The 18,044-nt window shown below is 40.2% G+C and overlaps 1 protein-coding gene across 3 annotated transcripts; it reads left to right on the top strand.

Annotated features, from left to right (window-relative positions):
• Positions 1-584: 584 nt before the first annotated feature.
• ttc17 (tetratricopeptide repeat domain 17) lies at positions 585-17,686 on the top strand. Of its 3 annotated transcripts, XM_043245453.1 has the most exons (25): positions 588-798; positions 1,171-1,260; positions 1,398-1,567; positions 1,659-1,770; positions 2,688-2,819; positions 3,266-3,375; positions 3,531-3,678; positions 3,865-4,004; positions 5,409-5,569; positions 5,725-5,837; positions 6,099-6,245; positions 6,623-6,738; positions 6,851-7,001; positions 7,167-7,238; positions 7,687-7,911; positions 11,307-11,493; positions 12,141-12,350; positions 13,279-13,541; positions 13,624-13,771; positions 14,820-14,940; positions 15,025-15,184; positions 15,291-15,374; positions 16,050-16,169; positions 16,253-16,396; positions 16,473-17,686. In XM_043245453.1, exons 1-25 carry the CDS (start codon positions 607-609, stop codon positions 16,602-16,604), a joined length of 3,648 nt encoding a protein of 1,215 aa, XP_043101388.1. In that variant the 5' UTR covers positions 588-606; the 3' UTR covers positions 16,605-17,686. The 3 variants fall into 3 exon arrangements, with proteins under 3 accessions (XP_043101390.1, XP_043101388.1, XP_043101389.1); XM_043245454.1 differs by lacking the exon at positions 1,171-1,260; XM_043245455.1 differs by lacking the exons at positions 15,025-15,184; positions 15,291-15,374; positions 16,050-16,169; positions 16,253-16,396; positions 16,473-17,686 and having other exon boundaries at positions 585-798; positions 14,779-14,915.
• Positions 17,687-18,044: the final 358 nt, after the last annotated feature.

Below are 18,044 nucleotides of genomic sequence, written 5' to 3'. Positions count from 1 at the left end.
CATTACAAATTATGCGATGGTTTCTATCACTGTTGTTGTTTTCGTCTGTATTTATAGAAGTCATAAAGAAAAACTCATTCAGTAAAATTTGCATTATTATCTTACAAAAAAAATACACACAATAAATATTAAGCGTTCCTTTCAGATTTAGTAATATCAGATATAAATGCAAGTTTACAAATAAATAGTTTACAAATAAACCCCAACTTTAATTGTTACGTTATTTTACGTTACGTTATGACTATTATATTTATAAATTAATTAGTGGGTGTTGTATTTAATACCTTCAAAATATCTGTTTTTGAATTATTACATAATTGTCATATGCTGACATTTTTCTACTGTGGGTTTTTAATTATGTTATTAAATGTAATAAAAAACGAAGCCAGTAAGTTCGTTTGCGTTGACCTTGACTAGTTTAAAACAAGCGTTTTAAGCAAATGGCACAACACTGACGATTTATATTTTAATTGTTTATTAGTAACCGGGAGAAAACAAAACGTTTGGCGGACGCGTCCCAGTGTTGCGCGTGAGTTATGCAGGGGGCGGGGTCGCTCTGTAACCCGGAAGCAGATTGTGGTGAATGACGCGAACCTTTAGGGTCGAATGGACAGACGGTTAAAAAAAAAGATGGCGGATGACAAGAGCAATAGCATAGGCAGTCATTCCGCTAATAAACGTTTCTGGAGCCCTTCCGCTCGCGGAGCGGCGGTGGTGTTTCTCTGCGTGCTGTTGGCGGAGCCCGCGCGAGCTACCACGCACTGGGTGGTGACGGAGGACGGCAAGATCCAGCAGCAGGTACGCGACTGTGTCGTGTTTAGTCACTCAGTCGCTCTCTCTAGACCATATTTACAAGACAGCATATTACCGGATCTCAACGGCAGCTTTCTAATCTGATTGTTACTCACTAACGCTGCTTGATACAGCTGTCAGACAGATGCGCGTGTCGATCTCAAGTGTTGACAGCTGTAGTCTGCTGCTTATTACGAGATAACAGCGCGCTAGTGTGCGGTGATTTAGTAATACAGTCCAGATCGTCAGCCCGGTTTGGCTTCTTGATGCTTTCTAATCTCTGACCTCGTATCTGTTCGATAGCGACTCTTGCTCAAAGCATGTTTGCGCATTGATTTTTTTTGCCTTTGCCTCTTTCACGCTCCCTTTCGTTTTCAGGTGGACTCTCCTCTTAACTTGAAACATCCCCACCATTTAGTTCTTTTCATGCAGCAAGAGACTCGTGTGAACTACCTCAAGAAGTTAGAGGTGATGTTGAGCCTCACGTTCATCATAGCCTAAAAGGATCTTTTACAATGCACTCTGTCTTGAAGAAGGCAGCTCTAGAAGTAAAGGCATTCTTCCCTGACCGCTTCTCTGACAGTGAGTGTCTGTACGTTTTGCAGAAGCAACTAGTCGCTCAGAAGATTCACATTGAAGAGAACGAAGACCGGGACACAGGTTTAGAGCAGCGACATTATAAAGAAGATGCTGACTGTGTCACAGCTAAAGTTCCTCTGGGAGACCTGGATCTATACGATGGCACGTTTATATCCCTGGAGGGCAAAGACATAAAGTAAGCGGCGCTTGCTTGTGTTTTTATATAGCTGTTATTTTAGTTGTGATCATCAAGTACGTCATTCTGGTTTTATCGTTGCATTTTCTAGTCCAGAGGATTTTTTGGATCAGATGTCACCTTTACCTACAGACCTGGAAAAACCTGACTGCGCTAAAGTTCTCGATCTTCCTTATAGCATTCATGCATTTCAGCACCTCAGGGTGAGTGTTTGGAGTGAGTTAGATGCACCACCGCTTAAAAGGTTTTATCAGAACTTTTTATGCTTAAGCCTGGATTTATTTGATTAAAAATACAGTAATGAATTGTTATTACTACTTAAATATTTTCTATGTTAACATATTTTAAAATGTAATGTATTCCTGCCAAAATTTCATCTGCCATCACGCCAGTCTTCAGTGTCTCTTGATATTTTAGAAATCATTCTAACATGCTTATTTATATATTAATTGTGCAGTAGAAGCAGCTTTGAACTTTTTTCACATCGAAGATATCATGATTATTAAAAATGAACAAAAAAACATGAGAGAAGTGTCGTTTTTACTAGAAGGTACAGTTATGTAATTTTGCTTTAGCGACAAATTATACGCGCACAGATCATTTGTTCACTATAGGATCTTTAAGGCTTAATATCTGAACAGATTTTTAATGCACTAGGCGTCATACACTTACTAACTCTGTAAATGGTGCCGAAGGAAAACTGGGCATCGTATGCTACACAACTGAGGATCACACACTCCCAGACTTTGAAGCTGTTCTGATCGCAACAAACTCAAGCAGAAAGGCCTTGTTGCTAGGAGATAAACGATAAATAAAATTAAAAAAAATTAAATTGGCCGGCAATGTTGGATATCCTCCAGCTGGATGGAATCAAAGTCTGAAGCTAAAAATTAGAGTCTCTGACCATCACACGCCGCCGATTTTCTGGGAATCTGTCATCTGCAATCTGCAGACTGGCTCTGACTTTCCAGAACTGTAAAATCAGGGCAAGGACCATTCAGTGTATCCCAGACTAAAGACGCGTTTAGAAGATACAATGGTGTATTTTTATTTTATGCCGACTTTGCTGTGGAACATGGACTCATTGTCGTATTGCTCATTGCTTTTCTTTCTCCCACAGGGTGTACAAGAGAAGGTAAACTTAACATCACCCTTGCTTTCAAAGGACGACCCGATCTTTACCTCCCTGTCTCTTAAGCTGGGACAAAGCGTAGATGAGATTGGGCATCGGATACACCAGGCCCTCTTAAAGGTATGTTAATGTTCTTGTAAAGTTCAGGGTTCTCACAGTCTTGAAATGTTGCAGTTGTTTTTTGGAAAAGTCTGGTTGTGACCGGAAATCTTTGTAGTTGCCCTGATATAAGATTATTGTGCTTCGTAAGATAAAACCTAGCATTAAAATGCACAATAAGGGACATTGTTATCTCTTTGTAAATCAAAGCTAATGGATATTTTTATGGCGTTTATATTGCTTAACTTTGAGCTTCTTTGTTTGGGAAGTCGAGTCCTTCTTCTAACCACAGTAAATGTCAGGATTCTTTTTTAAATCGAATGATTTATCAGTACTGTACTTTTTCCTTTATGGTTCAGTTTTTCCTGTAAGCTGCAGTTTTTAGAGGTTCGTAGATAATAGCAGGAGTCGGCTGAAATTGTCGTTTCCCGAGATTAATGATGACTGTCTTTTTCTCGCTTTCTAAGAATTCCTCTTCATGGGTGCTTTATAACTTGGCCTCGTTCTACTGGCGGATGAAGAATGAACCCAAGCGAGCTGTGGACTGTGTGGTCCGCGCCCTCCACTTTTCTCCAAGGTAAGGTGAAACGGTACATGGATAGAAATGGCAGATGTATAGTGGGCACAGATCATCAGTGGTGAAATCAGTGTTTCGTCACCTGCGCAGAGACTTGCATAAGTTGTTTTACATACATTTGCATGTACTTCCTTTTTTTTTTTTTTTTTTTGCAGGCAGCACAAAGATGTTGCTCTCATCAATATGGCAAACATACTTCACAGAGCGCACTTCTCGGCTGACGCTGCCATCCTCGCCCACGCTGCTCTGGATCTCACCACCGATCTCCTAACCAGCCATTACACCCTTGGCAATATTTACGCCGTGAGTGCAGCGTTTTGAAGGAGAGGGATGGTTTCTGAAAATACCATTTTTAAATGTTTTCGAACTTTCTCTCAATTCCCTGCGCGCATGCGCTTTCTGCTGGACACTTTTTCTTTGGTATAAGATTTCCTTGATTATATCAGATGACACTCACTCACTCACTTTCTCCCTTGGTGTCTCTGGTAGATGTTGGGGGAGTATAATCACTCCGTGCTGTGCTATGAGCAGGCCCTGCAGGCTCAGCCGGGCTTTGAGCAGGCCCTGAGGAGGAAGCATGCCGTCCTCTGTCAGCAGAAGCTGGAGCAGCGGCTTGAGGCTCAGCATCGGTGAGAGAGACTATTTGTTGTCTCATTTACTGCTGTGACTTTGACTCTATTTTTCTGGGCAAGTACTCTTGACTCTCATTAAGAAAAGCATCTGGGTATTGAGTAGCCTTTTTCCTAATATCGAATGGCTCTTGTTCTTTCATTGAGGGTGTGTTTCTGCTGCAGTGTTAATTTCTTTGATGAATAATTTTCATGAAGTTTTTTCATGGACGAAATCGATGCAGTAACGATTGAAAACTAATTTTAAATGACAAAACCTATAACGAAAATCCATTGACATTTTAGTCGATGGATAAAAACGAAACGAAAATGATAGGGAGGGACGATTTGGAATAAGATGAATTCAGAACGAATCTGCTGCGTGGTTTGGAGGTTAGATGCGTAACTTATTCCAACGTATAGCCTGTTGATCTGTCCAGCAGGACATAAGCTAACATACGCTTGCTGAACGTCTCATAAAACTATGTAGGAGTAAGAGAAGAGCAGGCATGTGGATAAATTTGATGATGCAAGAGAAAACCTGATTTAGTCTGTTTTCTGAGCGCAGACACTGAAAATGTATGCACACACAGCGTGCGAATACTTTTTGAACGGCGAATGAACAGAGAAATACACACAAGATGATGTCGAATTGTCAGTTTTGTCAAGCATTCACGTAAACAGAGTCTATTTCGTTTTACATGAATGTAGGGAGAACACGTATCAGTAACACTGCATCCATGAATACGGTTTTAAAGGGATAGCAGCCTAATTTAGCTGCTATTGTCCAAGTCACTGATGTTAATCAAGCAACAAAAGTAAAATCACTCACTTCTCTTGACTGAATCACTTAGAACTTTGTGATACTAAAGATTAAATAAATACATATATGTCTGCTGAATAATATGGTAAACAGGTTGTTTATAAAGAATGCAGAATTAGACTATATAACCATTGGTATTTAATGGAAAAGAAAACCATTTTTTTGTTCTTCATGAGAAGCGTTTGTATTTAAGATAATGGCATGTTGTGTGTCACCACAGTTCAATCAGTGTCTCTCATGATAAAACCTTAATGTCAAACATAATAAGTTGAAAAAAAAAGCTTAATAAATGCATTACACTGTAATTAAAAAATTTGTTATATGCAGAAATCAACTTCATCATGGGTTAAACGCAAAGTGAAGTGCTGTTGTAAATGTGTATTTTGTGATATTGTGTAACCAAAAATCTGACACAATGTTGAAAGTGTTTTGGTAGTTACACCAGACAGACATAATCCAAGCAAAGTGACGATGCTTTCCGATTGTGGCATTCAGACTTGAGCATTTGTTTCCTGGCATTGATGATAAATATCTTGCAGTTGATCTGTTGATGGCAAGGAACAGGGCACAAATTAATCTTTTGAGATTGTGTCTTTGTCCAGGTCTTTGCAGCGCACCCTGAATGAACTGAAGGAGTACCAAAAGCAGCACGATCATTACCTGAGGCAGCAGGAGATGCTGGACAAGCACAAGCTCATTCAGGAAGAGCAGATTCTGAGAAATATCATCCACGAGACCCAAATGGCTAAAGAAGCTCAACTCGGTAAGACTGCATATTTTACTTTTCAATTCCAGTACAGTTTCTGTGCCATAGAACCACAAACTCAAGATTGTGCAGTATACTGGATAAACAAGTTTTGCAAGCCTGTCAGAAACGCAGTTGATGCAGTATAATAGTACTTAAACGTTTTGTTTCAGGAAATCACCAAATGTGTCACATGGGCCAGCAGAAGTTCACCCTGCACTGCCCGTATGACTTGCCTGTGCGGTATCACCGCGGAGAACTGTTTGAAAATGTCCACTACATTCAGGTGAAACAAAAAAACATTAAATGCGTACAGATACAGTACATTTCTACATTAAAATATTTAGACAAAAAATTATACTATTTAAATGCATATGGATTTTCAAAATTGTACTGTTTTTGTTGGAGGATCGGGATTAAACAAATTGGCCCAATAGCTGAAACAAACTTGTTTTGTTAAGCAATACTTTACATGACAATGCTGTTGAAGATATTCAGTGTAACATCAGTCCTCTTTGTGTTTGTGTGTGTGTGTGTGTGTCTGTAGTTTGGTGAAGAAGTGTCAATAGCCAGCAGTGTTGCTCTGGTGTCTGAGTTGAGTGTGAATGAGAGTCACAGTCCTCAGCAGTCCTACTCGGTGTCTTTAGGACGGGAACCTGCAGCCCACTGGGAGAAGGAGACCACCTCCATCGATGTAAGAGTGTTTCGTTTAGTTTGTTTTTTGGTAAACCCTCTAACCGTTAGCTGAAAACAACAGAGTTGGCACACAAATGTTTGAGAAGGGATTGTGTTGAACTTGTGAATGAGATTCCATGATGGAGTAATTATTGGCATATTCATGGCATGTATGGCGTTTATTTTTTGTACATTTTTATCTGCATGTCATGTTGTCAATATATGTAATTTCTTGTTGTATAATATAATAGAACGTGTTCAAGCCATATTTGAATTATTGTAATTACGAAATTATGTCTAAAGACGTTGCCATAAAAACTAGTAATTTCTATTTCTATATTACTCTGCACATTATAATAGTAGAAGTCACATTCTGTTTGTTGTGTGTGTGAACAGGAAAGCCATACAGTGCTATGGCCTAGGAGGTCAGACTGTGCTCAACGATTTCCCACAGTTCCTCCTGCGCACCTACTTCCCACCTATTACCTGCCACCTGAGTCCCGCAACTTTAAGTAAGACATGGCACATTGACGTGAACGTTTTATACAGTATGCGGTCACAGAATCACTCACTCAATCCTTCAACATGCAACATGTCACCCTGTTATCTTTGTCATGTTACCAGGGCTCTGAATATCCTCTTGGAGAGCAAAAGTCCTCCATCATCAGAAAAGATGCCGGACTGCAGCTTTAAGAACCTCGTTACCGCTAGAGACCCACTGGACTCTCTGGCCTGGGCCTTGGAGAAGGAGCTGCCTGACCCACATGCTGCTGAGGTACGAGCCTGCTTTCTCAACACTGTCAGTCTGAAGGAGTTCTGTACCACACCCTTAGCTTACCCGGGGCTGTTTGTACAGGTAGATGAAGCACGGAGAGCTATTTAGTGCGTGGGAGTGTTGTGTTGTCTCAGGTGAGTCATTCTGTGTATGTGTTTTACGCAGGTGTTGCTGAAGCGCAGTGGTGGGAGGAGTTTGGAGCAAACTGGAGCACTGATTGCTCAGGCTCTGGATAAGGTAAAACAATAACGGTTACACGTGGCTCGTGTTGAGCACATTAGTAATTGCGCTTTACTTTTTGTACAGAACTGAGATGAATCATTTAAGAATGTGAGCGTGGGTTTTAAGAAAATATGGATGAGAGCAAAGTACAGATAGAATTAAAGAATCAGTAACTTTACATTTTTATCAATAGCTTTACATTTATGCTATACAACAATTATAGTGACTGTGAACTGTTAAGCAAAGAAGAGGACGAAAAAAACACTAAATGCACCATGAAGTTGTCATTATGACTTGTGTGTCATATGATAGTTTAAGGAATACACCCAAATGTAAGACCCTATTAACTGATAATCATGCACAATTGCTTGGCAACATTTGAATGCAAAACTAGGATTATGATTGTAAAAACAAAAGCTTTACCGAAGGTCAACTGCAATACTGCAATTTCTCTTTGTCTCAGATGAGTGGGCCGCGGTGGATGATGCAGAACGAAGCAGGTCTTTTCTGGCGTGCTAAAGGAAATGGGACACAAGCTCTGGCGTGCCTGCGTCAGGCGCTCCATTCTGCCCCTCCTCAGCACAGAGACATGCCTCTGGTCAACACTGCCAACCTGCTGCTGCACTACGGCCTGCACGACGAGGCCCATGAGCTGCTGCAACAGGCCCTGCAGATCAACCGCTCAGAGGTATGCACTGACACTGACCTACAACAGAGACCGCTGGACACCACACCTTTACAGCACATACTTTACTTTATGTAATCAGAACCAGTGTAAACTGGGCGGTAGAAGTAATAATGACAATGAACTGCAGCGTTGCTGTACTTTATCATAGGCTCACTTCATTTTAATGGATGCACAGTGTAACGTACCTTAAATTCTAGTTTGAAGGCGCACGGGTTTCCAGACGCTTTGACTCACACGTGCAAAGAAAGATACAGAGCTAGAGAGTCTTACATAAAACGCAGAATTGACGCACTAAATGTAAACAATATTCTTCTTTTACAAACCGGATTCCAAAAAAGTTGGGACACTATACAAATCGTGAATAAAAACTGAATGCAATGATGTGTAGGTGCCAACTTCTAAAATTTTATTCAGAATAGAACATAAATCACGAAACAAAAGTTTAAACTGAGAAAATGTACCATTTTAAGGGAAAAATATATTGATTCAGAATTTCATGGTGTCAACAAATCCCAAAAAAGTTGGGACAAGTAGCAATAAGAGGCTGGAAAAAGTAAATTTAAGCATAACGAGGAGCTGGAAGACCAATTAACACTAATTAGGTCAATTGGCAACATGATTGGGTATAAAAAGAGCTTCTCAGAGTGGCAGTGTCTCTCAGAAGCCAAGATGGGTAGAGGATCACCAATTCCCACAATGTTGCGCAGAAAGATAGTGGAGCAATATCAGAAAGGTGTTACCCAGCGAAAAATTGCAAAGACTTTGCATCTATCATCATCAACTGTGCATAACATCATCCAAAGATTCAGAGAATCTGGAACAATCTCTGTGAGAAAGGGTCAAGGCCGTAAAACCATACTGGATGCCCGTGATCTCCGGGCCCTTAAACGACACTGCACCACAAACAGGAAAGCTACTGTAAAGGAAATCACAGAATGGGCTCAGGAATACTTCCAGAAACCATTGTCAGTGAACACAATCCACCGTGCCATCCGCCGTTGCCAGCTGAAACTCTACAGTGCAAAGAAGAAGCCATTTCTAAGCAAGATCCACAAGCTCAGGCGTTTACACTGGGCCAGGGATCATTTAAAATGGAGTGTGGCGAAATGGAAGACTGTTCTGTGGTCAGACGAGTCACGATTCAAAGTTCTTTTTGGAAATCTGGGACGCCATGTCATCCGGACCAAAGAGGACAAGGACAACCCAAGTTGTTATCAACGCCGGTTCAGAAGCCTGCATCTCTGATGGTATGGGGTTGCATGAGTGCGTGTGGCATGGGCAGCTTGCATGTCTGGAAAGGCACCATCAATGCAGAAAAATATATTCAGGTTCTAGAACAACATATGCTCCCATCCAGACGTCATCTTTTTCAGGGAAGACCCTGCATTTTTCAACAAGATAATGCCAGACCACATTCTGCATCAATCACAGCATCATGGCTGCGTAGGAGAAGGATCCGGTACTGAAATGGCCAGTCTGCAGTCCAGATCTGTCACCTATAGAGAACATTTGGCGCATCATAAAGAGGAAGGTGCGACAAAGAAGGCCCAAGACGATTGAACAGTTAGAGGCCTGTATTAGACAAGAATGGGAGAGCATTCCTATTTCTAAACTTGAGAATCTGGTCTCCTCTGTCCCCAGACGTCTGTTGAGTGTTGTAAAAAGAAGGGGAGATGCCACACAGTGGTGAAAATGTCCTTGTCCCAACTTTTTTGGGATTTGTTGACACCATGAAATTCTGAATCAACATATTTTTCCCTTAAAATGGTACATTTTCTCAGTTTAAACTTTTGTTTCGTGAGTTATGTTCTATTCTGAATAAAATATTAGAAGTTGGCACCTACACATCATTGCATTCAGTTTTTATTCACGATTTGTATAGTGTCCCAACTTTTTTGGAATCCGGTTTGTATTTTCCTGTCAATTAGATGGAGTTCCTCTGGAATTCTTCAGCTTTTAAGAACCGCCGGTTTCTCTGTAATACGCGCTAATGACAATCTTATCGACTGGCGCTCACCTATTGTCATGCCTGGTGATTTCAGCAAATCAATTTGAGTGAGCGCAGTGAACCTGATTAATATTCATGAACCCAGCAACTCATTAATCCTAGTGCATTTTATATTGTTATTAGTAGCAAGATTCGTAGTATGACAATTTCGTATTTCCTCCCCTATTTTTTTTTGTAGAAACGCAAATACATTCATGGTTATTCAAATGACTAAGTTCTATAATCTTATCATGCAAAATCAGCAAAATAACATTTTTTTAATGCTATAAAAATAGTAATGGTGATTCTAAGGTGTCCATAAAGAGTTTATAATATTTACAACGATATATTGAATTTCATAGCTCTTTATCACATTGTTTCACAGAAACATTAAATAGATTAATGTAGAATGTTAATAATAATAATATAATTTTTCAATATCACTTTTCATTCATTTAACATATTTATATTGAGGACGTCCAAGTTATTTTACACATTTGAATAGTTACTTTCCCTGGTATTTAGATGCCTTTATAATGATGTAACTCGGTTACTAAATCTTACTATTTGTGGGAAGTAACTAGTAACTGTAACTAATTACTTTTTAGAAGTAATGTGCCCAACACTGCTTGTCAGCTGACTGGAGACTTGCAAAAACCTGCAAGTGGTACTTTAAACTTGAATTTTTGTACTTTTCAACTCAAATATTGTCATGTTGAATAAGTCATCAATATGTGCTTTATAAGTACTAATAAAAAGCCACACGCTAGTAATACGCATGCTAACAAGCAACTAGTTAATAGTGAGAAGTGGACACTAAATTAAAGTGTTACCAAATTTGTTTCTTAATGAGAAATTTAGCTCTACGTCATGTGCTTACAAATGGATCAATTGCAGTGAGTGGCCGTCAAAATGACCCAACAGAAGAACCTGAAATACTCTGCTCTCCATTGGGAAAAGTCATATTGTCTGAATCAGGAGAAAAATATGCACAGATCAAGCATCGTTTAAAAGCAGTCTAAAACTGTTCTAACCAAATATTTCAGTCTGTTTGTATGAGAGGTCTTTACTTGGATGAAGCATTATTGTGGATTATGAAGCAGTGGTTTAAAGTTACAATGCCTCAATAATTTATTACAAAAATGCAGCTTTTCATTTCACAAGGTGTTAATTGATGGACTGGATTTAATAAATTAATAAATTATCAGCTGTTTGAGCTTATTTTGATGGCACCCATTCACTGCACTGGATCTACATGTGTACAAATGATGTGATGCTATATGAACACCGTGATTTCCAATACAAGCTTACCTGCATCTAGAATGCCCTGACACGTAAATGTTAGCTATTACTTTAATCAAAACGGAGAAATAAATGTATATCCCTCTCTCTTTCTTCTTCACACCAGCCTCACACCCTGTTAAGTCTGGTCAACGTTCACCTCTCTCAGGGAAACCTGACTGGCGCTCTGGCCGTGTTTCGTCGGGCCCTGACTCTCACGGTTCACTGTCCCCAGTGCCGTGCCAGCCTGCCTCTAATGCGCTGTCTCCAGTTTTACCCCTTCCTTTACAATCTCCAGCACCAGGCCTGTCCATGTAAGTAGCAAACCTGTAGGAGCCTTCCAACACTGAACTGAGTTTTCCCTGCGGACAGCAACCCCACTTCACCTCCCTCCATCACTCACTCTTTCCTCCTCCCTGGTGTTGCAGCCTCAGCGGCAGAGTGCTCAGTGCTCTTTTTAGAACCAGGCACTGTAATCTTTGAGCCAATTTTAGACTCTTTACCATTGCTTTTTCTATTCTGGGTTTGCTCCATTCCCTCTTCTGCTCCCCTTTTCTTTCTCCTCAGCATCCTGCACTGCTCCCCTTTCTCTAGCTCAGCTCTCTCTCCCCTGGCGCTGTTCTGAGTGAGAGAGACTTTGAAATAGCGAAATCGTGTCCTCAATAATTCAGGGCACTGAAAATAGCACAGGCTTTATTTAGATGCCGCTGCGCTCTGCAGACAAAAATGAACTCATTGTCCTCTTCTCGTTTGGGGGAACTCTGAGCTATTGATTTAGGGATTAATATGGCAAACCCCTTTTGAACTAACACACTTTTCACTTATACAACAATGCGGATGGTGAATGTCTGTCCAAGTGACTTCTGTTTCTGTCTTCTTATAAATAATGCAGTTGTATTGATTTGAAATATCTAAGTTAAGCAACATGTGAGCTGAAGTGTGTGTGTGTGTGTGTGTGTAGCTGGCTCTGGCTGTGAGGCAGAGGAAGACGCAGAGCTGGAGGAATGGGACACGGCCAGCAGCAGCAGCAGCGGCGGCGGCAGGCAGGAGGCCTGGGACACTGATGCCATGCCTGTGTCTGCTTTGGAAGACTCTCTCCTCTTTGAGAGTAAGATTAATAATGAAGCTTATGGGGCCTTCTTTCTCTGTGTTGATGTTCACGTACAATACAGTGAGTGGACTCAGTCCAACAGTACTTACATTTTGCTTTCATTATTAGCATACCAATTTAAGTGAGTTTGCATACTTGTTATCGACTTAGAAATAGCATTAAAACCTAAATATCTTAGTTGTATTTCTTAATTCGTATGTTTATTTTTCGCAATGTAGCGTTTCTTTTTGACATCCTAAATCTTCGTTTCAAGCTTTAAGTGAAATTTTAAATCCCACATTTGCCGTCTCAGACTTTTAGACTCCACTGTACGTTTCCTCTGAGAACTGGAAATGTGACAGAATCGGACCCCATCAATGTGCGTTCACAATAGCCAAATTGTTGCAAAAGAATTGTCAGTAAAAATATTAGAAGCACATCTCTCACAAAATTCACTTTTATACCAAGTAGCAAACATGTTGGCTGCTTGGAACTTGCTTGCAAAATCTGCATGTGGAAATCATTTGCTCTAACGTGAAATTCACAATTGCGTAGATTCCTGTTTCACCCACTTTGAATTACAGTAAGCTGTAGATGTGACCACACTTTTTTTTTTTTTTTTATATGTTCAATTTGACATTCTTACCCCAGATTTAATGTGATGGTAACTGTCCTGTCCTTGCTAAATTAAACATGTACTGAGTGTAGTGAGGCCATGCGGTATTGCAATATAGCACAGCGCTATGTTAAAGATTTATGGTTGCATATTTTATACTGTTTCATATTTCATGTTGTTTCAGTTACTATTTTTAAACAATAGCTGGCAGAATACATGCAGGGTTTTTTTTTTAACACACAGCCATTGTTAGATTGAGGATGTTAGTCCGCATAGAAATGAATGAATTAAATCTTCTAAACAAGGGCTTCTGCCCAACTTCTGTGGGATTCTGAACGAGCAGCACTTTCACTGCCGTCCCTTTTCTCTCCGTTACTTTCCCGTCTTCTGCAGAGGTTGTGGTGGACAGCAATGGTTCTGGGGAGGTGAGCGGGCAGGACAGGGTCCGAGAGCAAAAGACTGACGGGGTGGAGGAAGAGGAGCAGGACTGGCGTCTGAGAGAAGAGCTGATAGGAGCATTCGAGGGGGCTCTGGACATGAACGGGAAGACAGGGGACCTACGGGGCATCCGCGTGCTAAAAAACGACAGGGTCATGGGGGCAAGAGGGGGAGGACCTTGCTTCGGTAACTGTGAGGATGATGAGGGAGCTGAATGGGTACGTCTCTCTGTCGGAATGTTTGAGATCTTTTGTATTTGTAATGAAGAAGAATTGACCTGATTCCTGGTCATTTCTTCAGATAACATTCCAGGTGAAACGTGTGAAAAAGCCAAAAACTGACTCCTCGGAGGGCTGGGTAGGAGATGGAGATAATCAGGGAGAACCTGCAGCGAGCAACTCCATCCTTGAGATCAGTGGACCCACGATCCCCTCGCCTGGTCCCTCAGGTGCTGAGAATAAACTGCCTACGCCACACATAGTATTTTAGATATTTTAACTTCTAAAATCTATTTCACATTTTCATTTCATATTTTATTATCGTTTTAGTCCAGATTAAACTTAGTTCCAGTTAAGAACTAAAGCAACACTTTTTATTTGTTATATTTCAGCTTTATTCCAGAGGTTTTTGTGGTTTGATATAAAGATGTAACTGCACACAGCCTGTGTACTTGCCTTCGTAGCATCCTAGGTGTTTGTGACTTTCTTCTTTCAGACGAATTCAGTTGGAGTTCTAATAAAAATTGTTCTGGCACTTCTATGTGCTGTTATTGCAGTAGATGGATGGTTCCCTTTAACAGTCTAAACCATGTTAAATGAAGTGCGTGCAAACTTAACACAACCTCCCTCACACTGCTGCCCCCTGGAGCCATGTGAGTGACATTTTATTATGCTTGCACTCACTTCATTTAACATGGTTTAGAAACTAACCCTCTAAATAAATCAAATATAATTACAATCATGCTCAGATTCTGCTCTAAACTGGAGATCTCTTTTGCATGACTGTAAGGTTACGATTAACATCAGAACCCAAACTTGAATTCAGTTACTATTTAGTTTTTAACTCTAATAATCAACATAAACATTCAAACAAAAGAAAAAAGTATGCAAACACGTTTTAACTTTAAAATTAACTTCTAAATCATCCCGTTTCTATTTTCCAACAATTAATGTAAAATATAATGACGTATATACTCACAAAAAAATGAGTTGTGGACAGGACACTGACGACATGCCTGGGATAAATAAAATGTGCAAGCTGTTTTGAAACGCTAATTGGGTGCTGTTAGTAAAGAGGAAGGGATAAGGCATTTTTTTATATTTATAATTTATATTATCTGTTGCGCCATAGAGTGTCAGAACGGCATACAGAATTTTTTTATGGATACGTTTACTGTTACACCCCTTGTTTAACAATAAAAACACTGACACAGAGATGATTCTGGTGGCCTTGTAGCTGTGAAAGGCATCAAGACGTCATATTTTATGTGTCTTTAGAGAGATGGAAGGACTACAGCAGTCTGGGTTGGCCCGGTCCAGAGGAATGTCAGCGTACCCGTCGCGTGGACCTCACAACTGTGGCTAGTACCTGGCTGGCTGTTTCTGCCAAGAACATAGAGTAGGAGGCCATTCGTAAAGTCATTCTGTCAGAATGCTTTCATAGTGGGCCCTTTTCCACTAACACACTCTGAACTCCTCACAGTATCACAGAGCATATAGACTTTGCCACGCCGCTTCAGGAGCCAGCCGTGGAGCCGGTGTGCAACGCCAATCTCCCTGCTAGTATGCACACGCTGGACCATCTGAGCGGAGTGGCCAACCGCGGAGGCATCCACTATACCGGAGAGAGCCAACTCAGAGAGGTGTGTCTTTTATTTACATCCGTGATTCTGCTGACCTGAACGGTTCTGAGCTTTGTGAACGGCTGTTTTTTTCTTTCCTCATCTCACCCTCTCTCTTCTCTTGCAGGTGTTGCAGAATCTGGGAAAAGATAAATTTCCCTCACAGTCTTTTGAACAAGTGGGAACACGTATTGCAAAGGTGTTGGAAAAGGTATTACACCGAGTGTTATCTGTTCTAGGAATGTAACCGCACACTCTTTAAAAGTGGCTTTAAGTTGGCTCAAAACAATTAGTCTTTTTCACACCAGTCTGGTTTTTGCAAAGTAAGACTGCAAGATCCTTCAGAAATCATACTGATTTGGTGCTTCTTCTGTTTTTTTAAAATAGACATCTTAATTGTACAAACGTATTTTTTCTTTCTTCTGATCGGTTTAATGCCTACTTGGTGAATTAACTTTATTTCTTTAAAAAAATAAATCCTAATGGCTCCAAAACAAAGGTGGTGTAGATAATGTTACTGTAGCTTTATCCATTGTGTGTACATGTCAATAAGACTAAAACTATATCCACTAATAGGTTATGCACCTTATTTTTAACATAAGAGTGGGTGCAGCTGTTTGGAAAGTGATTGTTCAAAGCTTCCAGTTTTTTACCTGGACAAAGACAGTCTGTTTGATACTGCGAAGTGGTTTTTATGATAATTCATTATTGTAATCATAAACACTGGTTTGGGACTAACAGACAGACTTCAACCCTATGACTAGAAGTGTGTATGCAAGCATACTTTGACTGTTTGTGTTTCTAGCTGAGAACAACTCAATGGAAAGTTTATCAGCGAGTAATGGATTGTTACATTTCATGATCTGGCTAACCTTTTATTCGTTAGAATCAGACGTCCTGGGTTCTGTCCAGCATGGCAGCGTTGTACTGGAGGGTGAAAGGTCAGGGAAAGAGAGCCATCGACTGCCTCCGCCAGGCTCTGAACTACGCTCCTCACCACATGAAGGTCCGCCTCTTTCTGTTATTTCATTGCATCTCCGCTGACTTGCTAGTACAAAAGCAAATGAATATTTGTTTCCGTTCTGTTAGGATGTGCCTCTCATCAGCCTTGCCAACATCTTCCAAAATGCGAGGTTATGGGAGGACGCCCTGACTGTGGCACGCATGGCAGTGGAAATTGCTCCTCACTTTGTGGTTAACCATTTCACTCTGGCAAATGTTTATATAGCTATGGTAAGCGGTTTTTCGGAGTCTCGTGAGGGATTTTATCGATGACCGTTTTTAATACGTGCTTAATTCGTCTTCATAGGAGGAGTTTGAGAAGGCCATGCATTGGTACGAGTCGACTCTAAAACTCCAGCCAGAATTTGGGCCAGCCAAAGATCGTCTGCGCACCATCCAGTGCTACCTCCTCTCCAAGAGGGACCGGCGAGCTCCCTGAGGACACTACACACACACACACACACACACACACGCACGCACGCACGCACAAACGTGACATTAACATGCTCCTTAATATTAGCTATCAGTGAGGAACACGGTGTTTGTCTATTCGTTGTCTTAATTTCATAACTATAGACCATATCATTACTGTTTCTAAGGTTGGCGTTCAGTTGAGTTCTTGAAACGGTTTCCCTTTTTTCAGATCTTTATGAAAATTTTATGATGTTGTTTTATGGCTTAAGGGTTGTTTATTTCTTGATTGTTCCTGTAAAGGGATATTTTGGCTGGGGTCGAGATTCAACGTTTGAATGTGTCAGACTGTATTTGAATGCTGTTTCTTTTAACAATAATACCAATAATACAATGCATCTTTTAGTCTCACCATATCCATGTCGCTCTCTCTCTCTCAGCAATAGCTCCTAGGTGTATAAAGGGTGTCTGTTTTGCAGAATACAGATCGTTAAAAGAAACACCGTAGTCTTTTACGTTACACAGCCATTCTCAGATTTAATTACGTCTAATGGCAACAGTTCAGGGTGTTGTAGGCACTTCTTGTATCTTCCATCAGAGCAGGCTGAAGCATTGGGTGTTTTTTTTTTTTTTTTTTTTTAGCTGAAAGTATCCAATACTGCAAACATGTGGACAGGAGAATTTCCATCGGTGTACTGTACTGCTTTCAAACTTAACCGACATTAGCGTGTAGTCTGAAGACTGAGCCACTGCAAATATTTAAACTTAACAAAAGATCAGTAGCAAAAATGTGTTTTTGAGATTTTAACAAATGTGCTTTCCTTTCAGTTTTAAAAAGGGACCTTTTAATAAGAAGATTGTTTTGCTCAAAGTTACAAAATATTCTACCATTCACTTTACTTTGCACAGCTGAGCTGTTGACTCTAATATCTTGATCTGTACTGTTCTGTTTAATATTTAGAAAGTCAAGATAAACATTACTGTGTCCATAGTCTATATGAAAACATACAGGTTCCTCCGAAATTAAAGTGTGGACATGCGGTTTTTAAAAAAACGTGTTTATGGTTGTTTTCTGATGATTTTACTAAATTAAACTTGAATCTCGGTTCAGAACTGTTCGGCGCAAATTATATTTTACGCTTATGTGTCTCTTAAATGAACTCAACAACCTTATGAATAGGTGAAAAATATGTTTGATGGATAGGACAGTATATACAGGTTTTACTTTTTTAATATATATATTTACAGGGTCATTTTTATTGGTTCTAGACGTTCATGCTGTCCTGTTTTTGACCGCAAGGTGGCTGTATAGCATCATGACATTCAATATATAAAGACATGCGACGATAATAAACATAAAGACGTCCAAGGGTTATTTTTGGATCTGTCTATAAGATATAATGTAACATTAAAAATAATATGTAGCCATGTCAATGGCTGTCGATTCATGATTGACAGTTATAGGTGG

This window comes from Puntigrus tetrazona, chromosome 7 (assembly GCF_018831695.1).
Source record: "Puntigrus tetrazona isolate hp1 chromosome 7, ASM1883169v1, whole genome shotgun sequence".
Taxonomy (NCBI): domain Eukaryota; kingdom Metazoa; phylum Chordata; class Actinopteri; order Cypriniformes; family Cyprinidae; genus Puntigrus; species Puntigrus tetrazona.
The sequence above is the reverse complement of the archived record's forward strand: the minus strand, read 5'-3'. Positions and strand labels throughout refer to the sequence as shown.